General features: G+C 33.3%; 2 protein-coding genes across 3 annotated transcripts; both read left to right on the forward strand.

The window, feature by feature from the left end:
• The first annotated feature begins 351 nt into the window (after positions 1–351).
• On the forward strand, positions 352–4,019 carry LOC133872779 (uncharacterized). Its single transcript, XM_062310382.1, has 6 exons — positions 352–690; positions 800–951; positions 1,563–1,759; positions 1,881–2,078; positions 2,882–2,950; positions 3,713–4,019. The coding sequence occupies exons 2-6, from the start codon at positions 813–815 to the stop codon at positions 3,917–3,919; spliced, it is 810 nt and encodes a 269-aa protein (XP_062166366.1). The 5' UTR covers positions 352–690; positions 800–812; the 3' UTR covers positions 3,920–4,019.
• Positions 4,020–6,008: 1,989 nt separating this feature from the next.
• On the forward strand, positions 6,009–13,383 carry LOC133872780 (uncharacterized). Of its 2 annotated transcripts, none has more exons than XM_062310383.1 (6): positions 6,009–6,167; positions 7,446–7,571; positions 10,464–10,660; positions 11,260–11,457; positions 12,460–12,519; positions 13,081–13,383. In XM_062310383.1, the coding sequence occupies exons 2-6, from the start codon at positions 7,451–7,453 to the stop codon at positions 13,243–13,245; spliced, it is 741 nt and encodes a 246-aa protein (XP_062166367.1). In that variant the 5' UTR covers positions 6,009–6,167; positions 7,446–7,450; the 3' UTR covers positions 13,246–13,383. The 2 variants fall into 2 exon arrangements, with proteins under 2 accessions (XP_062166367.1, XP_062166368.1); XM_062310384.1 differs by lacking the exon at positions 6,009–6,167 and adding an exon at positions 6,204–6,352.
• Positions 13,384–17,879: the final 4,496 nt, after the last annotated feature.

The raw sequence follows: 17,879 nt of genomic DNA on the forward strand, positions 1-17,879 counted from the left end.
TCATTTCACTAATTAAAACGGTTACATCAACTTGTAAAAAAATTATTAATAAAAATTATAGTACTTTAAGCATTTTCTTTTGTTAAACACACACCAGCATAAATAAGGGAGTCTCCTCGCATAGACTCTTGCCTAAAGGGGAGGTTCAAAGATTAACATAGATCCGAACCGCAGGGATCCTCATCCCAAAATGTCACCTCGACGACTTATTGAGGAGTTTTTGAAAAGTAGAAACAATCATTCCAACGCTTTGTTTGATAAAAAGCATATTAAAAAAAAAAAAAAAAAAAAAAATCCCATTTAAAAAGCATTAACAAACGGAAAGAATGGACCAAAGCGCCGGATCTCCTTACAAGGGAAATATCAGTCATCTCGGTTATATCGATGTCTAATTTATACTTTTGTCTTGTTTCTTTCTTACAAACACAAAAGCCAGAGAGCTTTGGTCTTACAACTACGATATTACCCGGAAACTTTGTTCTGACATGCATTCGGAGATGCGAGTCATTTTCCCTAGTTTTCTCAGTTGTTGTTTTGTCTTGAACCTTGGCATTACTCTTATGTTATTCTTTTATTACTTTTGCTTTGTCTTCTGCGTGTGGTTTTTATATCGTAGGTTCCCTGTTGAGGTTCCATATCCTCGTCGAATTTGTGTTTGTGGGGTGGTTTACCTGCCTTTTGGGATTGCAGGTGAAGGTCTTTGGTTTATGATATGCCCTGTTTCAAGTTTACACACATAGTTTGAACACAAAATGTGTGTGTTCAAACTATGAATTAATCACCATTTGTGTTTCTGCAGATCTGCAGGCACCATGGACTTGGAGTACGTGAGGTTTGGGCTCTTATTTGTTTCAGTGTTGGGTGCTATCTGGGCTTGTGATGCTGGACGACTAGGGAACCCTGCGTTGTATAGTGGGAATGGAAGGATCGTCTCTGAGAATGAGATTACTGGTCAAATTCTCAAATGAATTCTAAACCTATCTCTTGTTCTTGAGCATTTACTTATTTTCATTTTCTTTTCACTTCTTAATTATCCTTTATGATACAAATCCAATGATATCGTAATATACCATCACGCTTCACAGCCGACGACTCTATCGATATTGATACATATTTTAACACAACGCTCATGCATAGTAATAAAATATTTTGATCCAGTTTATAGGCCGCTCCTTTTATGACTCAGACATAAAGTTGTAACCCATTTGATCGATTTGAAATGGTGGTTGATTTTGATTTCAAATAATACAAATAATTCACTTTTTAAAACTGATTTGCAAAAGAAGGTGTTCAAAAGCATATATATATATATATATATATATATATATATATATATATGGTTAAAATATATATATATATATGGTTAAAATTGTACTTAAGTTTTAAAATCATAACAGTTTATCATGGAGTAACAGTTGAAGGTGCAAATTTTATGCTCTATCTACTTGCCTGAACCATCAGATTTTGTGCTTGTTCTTATTTTATTGGGAAGTAATTAACCTGTTGATCTTGTCATGAGAATCTGAAAAAATTGATTGATGTCGGCATACGTTTTGGTTCAGCTATGGAGATCGACCACCAGGATGAAGAATTCAAAGTTCCAGTTTTGGAACATGTTTCGAGGAACCAAAAAGGGTGCACATTGTGTGAGGAGTATATGACCCAGACACTTGATTACCTCGGTGAAAACAAGACCCAGACTATGGTCGTCGACATCCTCCACGATGGCTGCTCCCGGGCACGCTCTTTGAGACAGGAGGTAATAGCCTCTTTTTTTTTTTTTTTTTTTATTAGTTAATCGGTTTGATATCGTTGAGGTTGCAATATTAATTAAATGATTAAATTTAAATTTAATTTAATTTTTTTTGCTACATATATAGTGTATCACTTTGGTGGACCATTTTGTTCCTCTGTTCTTCTTAGATGTATCCACTGTACAACCTGATGAATTCTGCAGAGGATACCGTCTTTGTCAAGAATTTGAAATGGCTTCTTCTCGAATTGACGAAATTAGAGAAGGGCTTTGCCAACGCTCTGTTTCAGCCGTGCTTTCTGAGTTGAAAGATCCTGAATCTCAGGTATGTACTTGCACCGTTTCCTAAACACATATAGGCCAACATTAATGTTTTCAATAATTTATTTCAACCCATGGAAGGAATATGCATATGTTCAGCCCAAGTGCCCTCTCACATGAATCAGCACCTTTTGATAAAGCCTATTGAATTTTAGTCTTTCACAAAATGCATCTTAAAGGAAGAGGTTTGCTCAAGGCTTATAAAGCCCACAACCCAAGTATACCTTGGCAATGTGGGACTCTTGACACGCCTCCTCACGTGTGACACTATTATCCAAACACGTGTACAACAAGATGGAAGGCGCAACATTGCTCAAGGCCTTAAAGGTCTAATACCATAATAAAGTCCATTGAGCCTTACTCTTCTACAAAAAACACTCTAAAGGAAGATATTTACCCAAGGCTTATAAAGTCTACAACCCAAGTATACCTTGGCAATCTGAAACTCTTAACACCTTTATTGCACCCGATCTCATCGGACAAAGAGATAGTTTTCCCAAGTATTACACCTAAGGTTTAGCAAAGCATATTCTTCCGCCGTTCTTGAATTGAAAGCAATTAATATTTTTAGGAAAAGCAAACTTAACTCTAATAAGAATTGGACTCCTGTTAAACCCAACCAAACTAAAGAATTATTAAGAATCATAATAGACCAAAAGTACAACCAATGTAAAAAATATATAAAAAAAAAAAAAAATTGATTGATTTAATTATTTAATTAATATTAGAATATGAAATTATGAGCTCTGACTTCGTTACGCTTACTGTTGAATATACAACTAACATCTTGTCTTTGTTTTATATCAGCATCAAATCCTCGGGTCGCTTTTTAAGGCATGTAAGATCTCTAATTCTGTGGAGTACCATAGAGTAAAGGTGAGAATCTTAAGAAATTAACTTCTTTTGAGGGAGTTCTGATCAAAGAAATTAGGTCAAGCATACCCTCTCTACTATATGTTGAATTAGAAGAGAGATTCCACTAATGGCAGATGCCCTCACTTGATCAATAATTAAGTCAGTTGTGACATTTTATTGATGTCTGCACCATTCACAACAAAAACTCCCCCTATACCACAATGACCTTGTTGTCTGAATCAATTGGATTTATGATTGCTTTGATTTTTCATGGCCACTTACTCTATGTGGAGGTCATGAACGCTTCAATGACCACTACAAGAATTTTGTTCTTTAGCAATGACAAAAGGTTCAAAAGTCATCGCTAATGCCTTTTAGTGACGATCAGTTGTTGATAGTAAGTCGTTGTAGTTGCTCCGTCAAGAAAGGTTATATATCAACAACAACTTTAATGCCGTCATTGATATATCATTATCAATGATGACATCGGTCGCCACAGATAGCGCTTTAACCAATGTGTCGACTCTGATGATACATTATCAATGACGAGCCGACAACCCCTTGTCGAGAACCAAAACAAGGATGACATATATATATAAAGATGTTATCTGTTGGATTGTTAAAAATCAGACAGTAGAAGAAGAAAAATATCAGAGAGAAGAAGCAGGTCTTCTTCTTAGTTTATAGTATTTAATTGGAACATGAATTGGAATGCGATTTTCATGGTTAGGGAAAAGCTTTTAACTTAGCTTTTTACTAATATCTTAATTAATTATTTGGCAGTGCAAGAGGATGGTTTTGATGTATGGGCCTCAGCTCCTAGCCGATGCAGTGAAATTTCTGGAAACATCAGACGTGTGCTCCACCCTTGATGCCTGCAAATTTACAGCAAGTAGCATGGAAGCATCTTTGCTGCCTTATTCGCCAATCCCCATCAAGAACAATTACGTGATCAGGCCCTCATACTTTGATTCTAAAGCAAGTTTTTAGCCATATGGCGGCAAAAAATCAAGTGGAATAAAATTGCCCATGTGGACTTGATATTTGTACTTTCATTTCGAGCTGTGTGTGTGTATGTATAATACTATTATGATCGACATCAATATCATGGTGCTTTTGATGTAAAATATGTGCTCAAAATCCAAATGCTTGTATATATATATATATTAAAGTTATTTGATCTAATAGTGTCTATAGCATGGTTTCTAAAGACTTGATCTTTTTTCCTGATCCAATGGCGGGAAACATCATAGTCTTGGTTCTGGATTCTTGGTTCTTATCTTTGGAAATAGTACTGTCACATTAGACACACACAACCTCAAAGTCGTTGACTTTGCAATTGATAATTGTTGAAGCAATTTTTTTAGACGGTTGGACATTTCTTGTTGGTCAAGAGTCTACTATATATATAAATCTTGTGTAGTTTAGGAATTTTAGTTTAATTCCAATAAAAGCATATGTGATGCGGCCAAACAAACGAATAAGAATAATATTTTCATTCTAACTTTTTATATTCTTAGTAATATTTATTCCTATTTCTAAAGGAATGACTATTTCGTATATCAAACGTGTCCTTAAGCTTTTAAGTTTAAATATATGCGTCAATCTTTCTAACAATGCATTAGTTTAATGATGGACTGATACAAATAATTCATTTAATTTATGTATTAAACAGGGCAACTTCTCGGACGAATTCGATCAACCATTGTGTGAGCCTAAATCTTGAACTTGCTATAATGGTCTAATTTTTTTTTTATGAAACACCATTAGCCAAGTTTAATAGATTGAACTGAAAAAAATTGAAGACTTTTTTCCTCTTTTTTTTTTTTTTCTTTTTTTTCTTTTTTTTTTTTTTGTTATTGTGTGGTGGTACCTAGCCTGTATAATGACCGGAATATCGTTATCAATTTAGTTGCTTTATTCTCCAATTGTTGTTTTGGGTTTAGCTCCTGTACTCTAAGCTATCACCGTTGAACTTACGCAGACCCACGTACATGTTGCCACATCAGCACTAGATTATCAGAATCTTGTCAAATTAATGGTCTGTTTGGGTGTTAAATTTTTTTTATTAGAATATTATTCTAATTCATTGTACGAATTACAATGTTTAACTTTGTAAGATAAAATTTAAATAAAATATAATTTATTTTTGAAAAAAGTAAAATATTATTCTACATTTTATTCCAACCAAACACACCATTAAAGGATTCTAATCATCTATTGAAGAGATAATTATTTACTACAGTTTTCCATGTATTTTTTTTTTTCGTTGAATACACATTAATTACAGAACGCATATAATATCCAACGAAACCCAATTAGAAGAGAATAAGATTAAATTGATCATTTTTAACAAGTAGTCTGCCAAATCAACTTTTTTTTTTTTTTTTTTTTTTAAGATCCTAATTTTAGTTTGCTTGTGAAATGATTTGATAGGTACAAATAGATTATATTGCAAGCATTTCTTTTTTCTTTTTTCTTTTTAATGTTCTTACTTAGTAGAATAGTTTCTACGATCCATTTTAACAATTAACCCCTCCCCACAATTTAGTAAAATGAGTCATTACCTCACCACATATTGGAGGATGGGTGTTCTAAATAAAAAAAAAACTAAAGCTTTTAATATGTAGTTTTTTCAATGGTTTAAATTTAACTTTTCTTTTTCTTTTTCTTATGAAAAAATAGTTATAAATAGTTGAAAAAACTATAAAATGTGCTGCAATTTTTTTTTTTTTTTTTTACCCACACCTAAGCCAAATATATGTAGCTCATTAGCCAAGTTACATAATTAATCGACAATCAAAGATCACGGGAGCGCTAATTATTATACTCACAATTTAGCAAAAAGGACTTCTATTTTTCAAAAAAATTGAAAGCATTCCACTTTTGCTTTTTCTTTGTTAGAAGACCCCTTGTAATTATTTTTATGTTTTTGGTTTCCTCTTATTTTTGTATTTGTTTTCTCATCTAATTAAAAAATAAATAAATAAATAAATAACCATTAAATAATACCATTATCTTCAACATTACTTTAGTTATTCAATAAAGGTGGAACTCTTCTATAATATGTTGCTTACCACAGACTAAAGAAACCTCTATCTGTACGACTTTTTGAAAATCAAAATTCCCAACCACCATTCCAAATTTCCAACGCATCGCCCAATCCAGCACTCCAAGTCCCCAACGAACATCTCTCTTTCTCTCTCTCTGCGAGTTCTCCCTTGCTGATCCTTACAAGGTAAATATCTGTTACTCGGCTATTATCAATCCCAATTTATGCTCCGTTTGTTTGCTGAAAAAACACAAAATATCTGAAGACTTTGATCTTTCAACTAGCGAATTTCACCCACGAACTTTGTTCTGAGATTTCGATATTCGATTTCTTCTCCCAAGTTTTTCTTAGCTGCAAAACGTGCCTCTTGGGTTGTTTTTCTTGAACTTAGTATTACTCTTATCTTATATATATATATATATATATATATATTTTAATTGCTTTTGCTTTTCTTTTCTTTCTTTCTGGGTTTGCTTTTTATGTCATGGGTTTCTTGCTATGATGTTCCATATTTTCGTCAAATTTGTGGTTGTGGGGTTTACTTATCTGGTTTCTGGGATTACTGTTAAGGTTTTTGGTATTTATGATATGCACTGTTTCAAGTTGACAGACTCACAGTTTGAACACAAATTTTCGCCCTCATCTGAATGTGTAAATGATAGAGGACTATGTTTATTCTTTTCTTTTTTTCTTTTTTAATGTTTCTGAAAGCTGTGATTCCGTTGTTGTCAGTGCTTTATTTTTTAAAAGACTTCTAAACAACTGTTGGGTAATTTGATGAATATGTAATTTGTAGGTTACCGGCTAGGGCCGGAAACTTGGTTATGGCTCAGTTAGAAGCCTGTTCAGGCTTATTTATGAATCAAATATACTTATCTAAAGCCCCTATGTCAGGCTTATTAAGAATTTGTTAAGCCTTACTGACCCCAAGCATGGGTCAAATGGGCTTGCGGTAGTAGGTTTATATCTATGTATTTTCACTGATAATGAAAAAGATGCTGAAGAACAGTATTCAGTTCCACTTCTTAGATTGCTAATTCAGGATTATGAATAGAGCTAAAAATAGCCAATATCAAGCTTAGACAAGCATAGTTTGAGCTAGGTTTTTGCTATCAGAATTGCATAATGCCTTATAAACCGTAACTAGTGATAAGAAGATTTGACCAGTAACATAATGTTAGTGAGTATAGCATTTCAGCTCTTACCCTAGTTGGCTGAGCCTTAAACTGGTTAAAGGTACTGTAGATATGCATCTTAAGCTCACTTTTTAGCTCCTACTCCTGCTCCTCCGTACAATTTGGATATATTGACTATCAAGGAATATCTCACCATTGGTTCTCATTTTTACCTGTAATTTTGAAATCCTTCTCGACAATAATGATAAATTGGTTTGAAATATTTTCACTACGAATTGATTTGCAATATTGAGGCTATAATACTTTTGTTGAATGGTTGTGACTTCAGGCACCATGGAGGTGAGAGTTGGGCTCCTATTTGTTTTAGTGTTGGGTGCTAGCTGGGCTTGTGATGCTCGAAAACTGGGGAACACCGAGTTCTATAGTGGGAATGGAAGGATCTTTGAGATATCAGGTAAATTTTTTAACTGATTTCTGAATGTTGCTCTTTTTCTTGAGCATTTACTTACTTTCTGTTTTGTTCACTTGTTAATATCTATTTATCCTCATTTAACGGTTGAGATGCAGATTTTATGCCCTATTGGTTTGCTTGAAACATCTTCTTTGAAATTAAGGTTGGGCCTTATTTAGAAGTCTACAAGGATAGGTTAAGTCCATCTAATATAGCATGCCATGATCCACTTTTCTACCAGTCAAGACATACTTCAAGTTGTCTTGCTTGGCCCTATCATTTGATTGGATAGTTATTGTTACCTACTTACCTTAAGTACCTTTGCTAACACTTAGACTTAGCTCCTAGCCAAAAGCACACGCACACATGCTTACACTAAAACACACACACACACACACACACACTTTTTAACCTTGAAACTCTAGGGCTTTCTAGGTTTAAGTCTTACAAGTAACTTTACCCTTGGGAAATGATACTCCAGTAAACCTAGATTGTGTTGGCTAAGGCCTATTAATAAGAAACTCAATGGGTTGCTACATCAGTTTGCAGCCAAATTTAGAACTCGGTTTGGATCTCCTTCAAACATGTATAGGTTGTCTGAAGTGTGATGCCTTGTAAAAAAATGTCTCCCAAAGTTGACAAAGTTGGTCACTTTCAAACATATGGGCTATCCTCTTCAACTCAGATTTGTTCTTTTGACATTTTGCAAAACTTGATGCTTTAAGATTTTATGCAGATTTCTCTACTTATCAAAAAAAAAGATTTTATGCAGATTTCTTAAATTTATTTTATGTTCATTCCTATTATGGGTTCTTTTGTATACTTCATATGTACTAGGGTTGCGCTCCTCTGCGCTTTATTAATGAATTGGCATTACTTATCAAAAAAAAGAAAAAAAGATGTAACAATAAATTCTTGTACGTGTCATCAAATGCAGACTTTCCAAAAAGATATCATATATTTCTTATATAATAGGAGAATCAATAGGAGGAGAGCCTATAATCATGACATGTGGCATCTCATACAATTGGCAAGTGTACCTATTTTTGTGTAAAAGCAGTTTTTTTTTCTTAGAAAATAATTGTATCCTATTTTTGTGTAAAAGCAGTTTTTTTCCCTAGAAAATAACTGTATCATAACTGTTATTTGTGAACCAGAAAATATCTGAAATCAAATACATAATTTAGAGATGGGGTAGTTAACTGAACCGTGATCAAAGACGCAACAAAAGAGATGGTGCAAGAGAAAGAAATGCAACTCAAACCTGCTTCAACTTTGTATGACATTTTAGCATCTTTGAGTGAAGATGAGAAAAAGGAGTTGAGTAGTGTTTTAAAGGCTCTAGAAAGGGAAGAAGCTACTGCTAAAGAGATATTAATTATTTTATGACCATGATCAAGTTTTACTATTTTCTGACAAGGCGTATGCAAAATTTATGAAGTTTCTTGATCATAGCGTAGACATTCCTATAGAACGTCGGGGTGGTAAGCAGTAGTTGAAGGTTTCAAATGACAGCTTAGTGGGCTCCTAATTTACCCGTTGTCTGTTTATTCCTTCCTTCTTCCCCACTATTTCTACTCCAAAGAACTCACCACCCTCCCAAACTCCCAACCCTCTACGTCGATCAAGTAAGTTTCATGTGCTTAAGAATTTCTTTAAAAATTCGTTTTGTGGTGTGACAGCAGCATTCTTCTTGAAATACTTCTTCATTCTTTTCATCTCAAACTTTATAAATATCTCAGTAGATGCAAATCCAGAGCAAAGCAATACACTTCAATCTCTCTATATATCTCAGCAAATGGAAGAGTAACACAAAACTAAACGTACATTCAATACCGTGAAGTAAGTGTGCTTACATTGGAACTTTTTCTTTGTTTAGTCAAATCAAACAGGGCATTATGACAATGCCAGAGATTAGAAAAGCATCAAGTGTTGTTGGATAGATAGAAAATGACCATCACATTTGGCACATGAAATCCGTAAATTTAAAACAATGCATATACGGCCAATATTATGAAAGACTTAAACTATATATATAGTGTGCTTGAAGCTGGCTATTTATTAAAAAAAAAAAAAAAACAGTTTATAAAATGGATAATTATTTGGTTTTTTGGTCTTTATCCAGTTCTTTTTGTTTTACACAATTTTGTGCTCTAATCCTAAGAGGGCAACATCACTAAGTTTTTACCAACACTTGCATCAAATGTCTAAAGTTATTAATTTGCACCACATGATTGATCTGAAGTGTCAGGAGGAGACAAATGTACCACCGCTTGAGTCCTTCGACAATGAACACGATCATGCTTAACAGATTTCAGTTTCTCTATTATAAGTTCTTAAACTTCATGCTTATAGGCTTGATAAATTTTATGTAGCATTTTAATACAAGTTATCTTATTTGTAAATATTGAATACAAGTTATTGCAATGATGTGAGTACATTATTTTGTTCTTTGTTTTTATGAATTCCTATATTATGTAAAAAGTCTCTTTAATTTAACATCTATAAATATTGAATACATGTGATTTATTTTGCTTCCTTACGAGATAATTTACAATATACGTTTACGTATTTTCATTCTTATTCCTAAATTTTTATTTTGTTTCGTAAATTAAATGTAGCATTCTAATATAATAGCTCAAAACTTTTTTAAAACTACTTTTTACATTATTTATTACTTTTAAAACATAAGCACGCAGTTTTAATTCGTAAAATCCCGCGCATGACGCAGGTTATATGCTAGTTTCTATAATAAGGAAATCAACAAATAGTTTCTCATTGAAGATGCAATGAAATTTTAGGTTCTATGTATGCTCTTATTTTATCGAAGAAGTATTCTGCTTATCTAGTCATAAGAATGTTAAAAAATTGTTGCCGCCATATGTTTTGGTTCAGTTATGCAGATCAACTACCAGGATCAAGATAGAGAAGTTCAAACTATGAAAAAAGTTCCAAGGAATGACAAGGTGTGCACATTGTGTGAGGAGTTTGCTAACCAGGCACTTGATTACATTTCTGAAAACAAGACCCAGACTGAGATCATTGACATCCTCCGTCTGGCCTGCACTCGAGCAGGCTCTTTCAAAGGGGAGGTACTTATCTCATTTAGTTATGTGGATATTTTAGATAAAACTGTGTTATCGTGCTGCTTCAAAACAGTTAGCCTCCTCCTGGCCACTGAGTTGCAAGATGGAAAAGAAAAAGAAAAAGAGAAGAAAAAAAAAAAAAAGAGTAGTTCCATTGATCTCAAGCATCAGACCATCACAAATTGATTTCATTTTTTTATTATCGCCAAGTCGTCATAATTATTGAGTGGTCATGCTGGTCATTTATCTTGAATAAATCAAATTTTGTTACATTGAATGGTCAATTTGCCTTCATGTGCACCATTTGGATGGCTGATAGGTTATAGGTATTATAAGTACGATGAAGTGTAGATGAGTACTGGTACCTGTATTATAATTTACTTGTTAACAGAAACAAGAATAATATAAAGGGTGAACATAGTAGTGGGATAAGTCACTGTATGAAAGTTTAGTTTACTTTTGAATGATTTGGAGGGTTGTGAAACATTGTGTCTAATCTTAAAATTTGAGGGTGCCCCCCCCCCCCCCCCCCCAACAACAAAAAGAAAAGGGTGCTCAAATTTAATTCATCTAATATTTTTTTTTTTTTTGGGGGGACTGCATAGTGCATCACTTTGGTGAACTATTATGCCCCTCTGTTCTTCTTAGAGGTTTCTTCTGTACAACCTGAAGAATTCTGCCGAAGAGTCAATCTCTGTCAACAAATTGCAATGATTTCTTCTCAACTTCATGAAGACAGCTGTGGACTTTGCCACCGCACTGTTTCAGAATTACTTGTTAAGCTGAAAGACCCTGACACTCAGGTATGTACTTGCGTCATAATAAGACCTAGATATGCACATGGTTTTTCTGTTAGTTAAAGTACCACAGAACACTATATGTTGTAAAAAATTTCAACTTTGGGACATTTTTTGTATTCTCACATTTACAATCAAAAAGAGAGAAGGAAAATCAAAGCCCTTCCTACCTCCAGGTGAAACGCATACTGCTTCTGGACATTATCTCCTCTTCTGTTGATTTTTCTGTTAAGAGTTTATTTAAAATTACTGCAAATGTGTGATGAGTCAATCTACCACCTGTGTTAGATTGCACTGTTATATGGCCAAAGGCACAGCCAAATGAGAAATGACACTAAAATGACAATGGTCACTGCATATTCGTATCGTTTAACTAATCAACCTCTTTGAATCGTAAGCAAACTTCACCACCATAAACCCTTTCCCAAGAGTAGAGTAAGAAAATGGAGCAAATGAATAAAGCCAAACTGATGTAGTTTTAGATCAGTGGTCATTACTTCAATTAGATTGGCATTTCTATCATTGAGTAGCTACACACTATTAAAAAATTACAAAATTCAGCTTTTGGTTGCTTGTGTAGAAAACTTTTTCAGGGTTATGTATGTATGTTCTGGAAAGCTTGCTGGCTGCTGAAAGGTTGATATGTCAATGTAAAAACGCATTTGGGAATAATAACGCAAATAACAAATACAGAAAACTTCAGGCAACTGAATATATACAGACGAAGCTTAAAGTTGATAATAGAGTTTTGAATTTGTTACATGGTTGTGATGTTCAAACCAACTTATGTGAAATCATAATTTTATTGTCAAAAGAAGATCCAAGATCTTCATTGTTGTATCATCTGAGTAATTTTCACTGCTATTCTGTTGTGTGGATCAGTAGAGAGATATATCTCACAATATAAAAGGAGTATCTCCAACCCAAAACATGAAATTGCAGGCTGTGATATACCACGGTGCTTACTGCTGACTAAACAACTAACATCTTATCTTACTTTTATGTCAGCTAGAGATCATTGAGTTGCTTTTGAAGGCATGTAATTCCATGGAGAACTATGCAAAAAAGGTGAGAACAATTTTAGGAAGTTAACTTTTTTAATTTTTGGAGGGGGGTTTGTGTTATCAGTTTATACCTGCCTCATTAAGTTCCTAGATGCCTTTTTTGTATACTTCATGCGTACTTGATTGCGCTTTGCGCTTTTTAATGATATTTCTCTTACTTATCAAAAAAAAAAATTAAGTTGAATCGGAAGAGGGGTTTTCCACTAATGGCTGATACCCTCACTTGACCAATAACTAAATCAAGGTATGATTATTTTGATTTGTGATGGCCCTTGATCTATGTGAAAGGTATTAACGCTCCGATTCTTATTCTTTCAACATGTTTGAGAACTGAATAGGCAAACTTTATGATTAATGGCTTAGGATGCTCTCTGTTGGCCTGTTAAAGGTGAGACAGTGGAAAAAGAGCAGTAACAGTAAAGATAACCAGGCCTTCTGCCTAGTTTTTAGTATTTAATTGCGACATGTGTTGGAATATGATGTATTGATATTCATGATTAGAGAAATGTTTATAAGCGTTTTATTAAATATATTTAATCTTCTAATATCTTAAATTATTTGTCAGTGCAAGAGGATGGTTTTCGAGTATGGACCTCTGGTCCTTGCCAATGCAGAGAAATTTCTGGAAACAACAGACATATGCACCACGCTTCATGCCTGCAATTCTTCTACAGATAGTAGCACGGAAGCATCGCCGGTGGCAAAAGTATCAGCGCTGTCTGATTCTTAATTATGCCAGAAAAAATCTATTGGAATGAAAATGCAGATGCAAACTTGATATTTATACTTTCATTCCGATGTGTGCATGTATAATATTTATTATGACATCATGGTGCTTTTGATGTATAATATATGTTCAAAGTTCAAATGCTTGTTTGAAAATTATTTGATCTAAAAATGTCAATACCACAGTTTCTAAGACTTCCTTGCTGCTAAAACTATGTTTCATAGTAGTGTGCAATCTTGCCAGCTTAGTAAAAATGAAAAATAAACAATTTTCAAAGGCTTTGGTTTGTGTCCTGTGTTAGTGTACACAGACACAAGCTGGAGGTGTAACATGTCTCTAATTACTTATGTAGTAGTCTCATCTTAGAACCAAAAAGTCACATGTTTTAGAACACTTGTCAACTTATTAAGCCGGTGTTAACTTTCTGTTTGTTTTCTTTTTCCTAAACCTCTATTCTTCTAATCTAATCTCTCTCTCATATGAACCTAACATTTAATTCTTCTAACTCCTTTTTTTTCTTTTTTCTTTTTTGTCCCTTTCTTCTAACCCCCATTCTTCTTCATTTTTTTTTCCCCCTTTCTTCTAACCCTTCTTCTTCGTTTCTTTTACATGTTCTATTTCCAATTAATTGGCTTTCACGTGAGGAGCAAGTCAAAAAAGTGAAAAAAAAAAAAATTAAAGGACAAAAATTGTTCCATTTAGGACCCAAAAAAAATAAGAAAAAAAATTGCTCCATTTAGGACCAACAAAAAAAAAAAAAAAAAAAAAAAAACCCCGAACCTGCTGGACAAAAAAAAGACAAAAATTAGCAAAATAAAAAAAGGGAATCCTCATGAGCATAAAAGAATCATCAAGTAAACTTTCTATTAGAACCATCGCGAACTTGCTGTGAAAAAAAAATTTGGAAAAAAAAATCTCTCACAACTAAACTCTTGCTCATCATGTGAAAGTCAATTAATTGAAAAGAGAACATAAAAAAATAAATAAAAAATAAAAAACAAAAACGAATAAGGGTTAGGAAAAAAAAAAAAGGGCTGAAAAGTTAACACCATTAAATTCTATTAAAACTCACATGTTTAACTACACTTATCAACTTATTAAACCAGTTTGTAGCTAATTTTTGTCAACTAATCTAGTGTCCTGTGTTGCATTCTCTTAACAAAGAACACATGATGCAAGCTCTTCCCATTGCCAAGACTCAAGAGGGAAGAAGTATGAGCGAAGTTACAAAATGACTAATTAACAAATTACAATTAGCTTTGTTTGATAACGTTTTTTCATTATTTCTTCTGTTTTTAAAACAAAAACATTAACAAATTATTCAAAACGTAAAATATTTTAAACTATTTTTAATTTTGTCGCATCAGAATATTTTTTTTAAACAAATAATACACTTTAAAAAAGTAGTAACACACAGAAATTGATGTCTTAGGTGCACGTGGCACTCGTACGTTTATGTCTTTGGTAGTGGTGGCGGTAAGATTGACATGAGAAAAGAAAGGCAACATGAATCATGGTCACATCATATTCAATATGCCGACATTTAAGTTAGCTTCACAGAATATACGTCTACATGTCTTTTTGTTGGACCACCACATGTGCACGAACAAAATAAAAACGTGACAGACTCTCTTTTTGCGTTATATCTATCCATCCAAAAAGGACTTTCTTCCAACGTGTGGGAACGGTAGTACCGCGTGGATTTTTGTTTCTTAATTATTATATGGACAGAATTTTCCCTCCTTCAACCATTGTATTAATATTCGTCCTTAAAAAGCATATTTTTAATAAAATTAAGTGGTTTTAATTCACCTATATTTTTTATAAAAAAAGAAAAATAAAAATATGCTAAAGACATATATCAATTTAATAAAGTAATACAAAAAACCACACATTTAACACACCATTATCATATCTGGTTGATGCGATCTGCGATCGTGTTAATTAGTCATTATGTTTTTTTAAAAAAATAAAATAAAATAAAACTACACCAATGGTTTTTGTGGTCTATCTAAATTACAAATCATTCATTGTAGTATAAAAAAATAATTGTAAGATCTAGGGGTGGGCGCGGGCCGAATTGGGCCGAATTTGCATGTTTCCCACAACCCGCCCTGCAATGAACGAGTTTGAAAATCAAGATCCGCAACCCGCATAGTGAATGGTCAACCCGCTAAGCCTTGGGTAGTGCGGATCGGGACGAGTTCATGCGGGTTTGGGTTTTTTTTTTTTTTTTTAATGGGCCTAAAACCAGAAAAATAATTCACAATCTTGTTAACCCAATTCAAAATTTTAAAATCCCAATTGAATCAACCTCACTAGCAAACAATAACAAGAAGAAATAACTAGAATTACCAACAAACCTAACTGTAAATAACTTTTTTATTCTTTTATGTGATTGTAGATTGAATGAATATGTGTATGTGAGAATGTAGAGATGAAAGTGTATATAAAAATGGAATAAGAATAGAGATGAAATGAATAATGCAGAATTGAATGAAATCAAAAGTACACAATTTGGGCAATTCGTGAGTCTTATAATTTTTTTGGAGAAAATTTGATGAAATCAAAGGCACACCCCTAGTCATGATTCTTATAATTTTTTTTGGGAAAATTTGATTGTACGAGTATAAAGGGATTGCAGGGCGGGGCGGGTGTGCGGGTGAGAAAAAATTTCATACCGCAACCCGCCCCATAAATCACAGGTTGGCATATTTAGGATCCGCACTTTTTTAGAAATGTCTTATATCCGTTATTGACGGGGCGGGGCGGGTTTGCGGGTGCGGGTGGGTTTTGCACACCCCTAGTAAGATCATTGTGGTAGACGAAAATTACAAATTACTTCCTGAACTCGTTTTTCATCCACAGACTTAAACTATTAGGTTGCCACGTTATTCCAATAAAAACACGACACGTGTCACTCTTAATAAAAAATGTTAATATATTAAAAATTAAAAACCTCATAAAAAAATATCAATTTTTTAAAATAAATAAATAAAAAAATAAAATTTGAGGTTTTTAATTTTTAATTTTTTTTTTATTATTACGAGTGACACGGCTAATATTTTTATTGAACTGACGTGGCAACCTAACGGTTTTTATTAAGTTTGTGGACAAAAACGACTTTAATGAGTAATTTATAATTTTCGCATACCAAAAGAACCTTACAATTATTTTTTATTTTACAACAGGTAATTTGTAATTTAAGCCAATCATAAGGGCTAATAATGTAATTTTTTCTTTTAAACAAAAAAAAAAATCTGTTTACACTGCAGTGTCGACAAAATAAGATAATGACAAAATAAAAAGTATGATTTATCTGCCAAAGCTATCCGCCTATCCGAACCCCAACAACCTTTCCAAAATTCCAATTGCTTCAACTATTTTTTTGTCCTGAGGAGTGAGGAAGCCGAATTCCATTATTTTTTAATTAAAGTGGGCTTTGAGTGCTTTGGCAAGTTGCCCCCAACGGCCTCTTAAACGCCACCAAAGGTCCTTCCTTTGACCGTTGAACTCTTGTTTCTTTTAAGCGGCACGTGAGTTAAAACGCATTCTACCGTTCAATCAACAAAATAAATTAAATGAAAACCCCAAAAGTAACTTATACGGTATTAGAAAAATAAATAGTTGGGTAATCTTCAAATGAAATGTTGTTGTAACAACTAAATGCATGATCTAAATCCGAGACTTAAATTTATAAATGTAGACTTCATCATATCGTCGGACATTTAAAACTATGACATATAATAATTTTTACCTATGAATAAAGATCTCCAACAACTTCGTTGTACAGAGTATGATAAAGATTGAAGCTTTTGAACAGCCTAAGGTATAGAGCAAATTCGCTCTTGACAAGTCTATCTCGCAGCCTCCCTTTCAATAGGGCGGCTTGAATAGTGTGTTATTTGAACAGTTAATTATAAAATATTTTTAATCTATTATTTGTTTGTTCAAAGTATGATTATGTAATAAATTAACCCTACACTTAGGGCTGATAATTTTGAACGCAATCCGTGATTTTGACAATTACCCAACACGGAATTAACTGGTTAGGATTAAGGGATCTGACCTGTTTAATTAAATTGTTCAAATTATGATTGACTTATATAATTTTATACTCATGCCTTATAAATTACTGATAATTTTGAACACGATTGTGAACTCCCTGTAAAATTAGCATGCTAGAATTAAGAAATTTGATTTATTTTAATTAAATAAATTAAATTATAATTAACTTATATAATTTAATACTCATATTTCAACGCACGAATTAAAATTATTATTTCTCTCTTGTAAGGCAATTGGAGCAGCTAATAATATCGGCTTGCGTGGCGTCATCCTAAAACGATGAGTACACGTGTATGGTTAGAAAACCAGTGATGCCTGTAGCGGCAAGGCCAAGGAACGCCACACTTGTACCCATAAGAAGGTACTTGGCGTTCTATATGTGTCGTTTCCCTATTGATCGTGGGTATGGGTGGCTGCTGAAAGAGGAAGCTTCGTAGCCCCTCGTTGCCCTCACCTCACAAGTCACAGTCAAATCAAATCCATTTGAAACTAAATTTGGAAGTCAGGTAGAATAATATTTTTTAAAAAGGATAAAATATCTTTTCCCACAAATAATTGGTTGTAATAGT

This window comes from Alnus glutinosa, chromosome 7, assembly GCF_958979055.1.
Source record: "Alnus glutinosa chromosome 7, dhAlnGlut1.1, whole genome shotgun sequence".
Taxonomy (NCBI): Eukaryota; Viridiplantae; Streptophyta; class Magnoliopsida; order Fagales; family Betulaceae; genus Alnus; species Alnus glutinosa.

What these genes read in the sequence shown, in the direction of transcription:
- LOC133872780 (XM_062310383.1), top strand. Translation starts at nt 7,451, where the DNA reads ATGGAGGTGAGAGTTGGGCTCCTATTTGTTTTAGTGTTGGGTGCTAGC. An exon ending in TGAAAGACCCTGACACTCAG is followed by an intron (nt 11,458 to 12,459) that starts GTATGTACTTGC and finishes CTTTTATGTCAG; the next exon opens with CTAGAGATCATTGAGTTGCT. An exon ending in TGGAGAACTATGCAAAAAAG is followed by an intron (nt 12,520 to 13,080) that starts GTGAGAACAATT and finishes ATTATTTGTCAG; the next exon opens with TGCAAGAGGATGGTTTTCGA.
- LOC133872779 (XM_062310382.1), top strand. Translation starts at nt 813, where the DNA reads ATGGACTTGGAGTACGTGAGGTTTGGGCTCTTATTTGTTTCAGTGTTG. An exon ending in CTCTGAGAATGAGATTACTG is followed by an intron (nt 952 to 1,562) that starts GTCAAATTCTCA and finishes GTTTTGGTTCAG; the next exon opens with CTATGGAGATCGACCACCAG. An exon ending in TGGAGTACCATAGAGTAAAG is followed by an intron (nt 2,951 to 3,712) that starts GTGAGAATCTTA and finishes ATTATTTGGCAG; the next exon opens with TGCAAGAGGATGGTTTTGAT.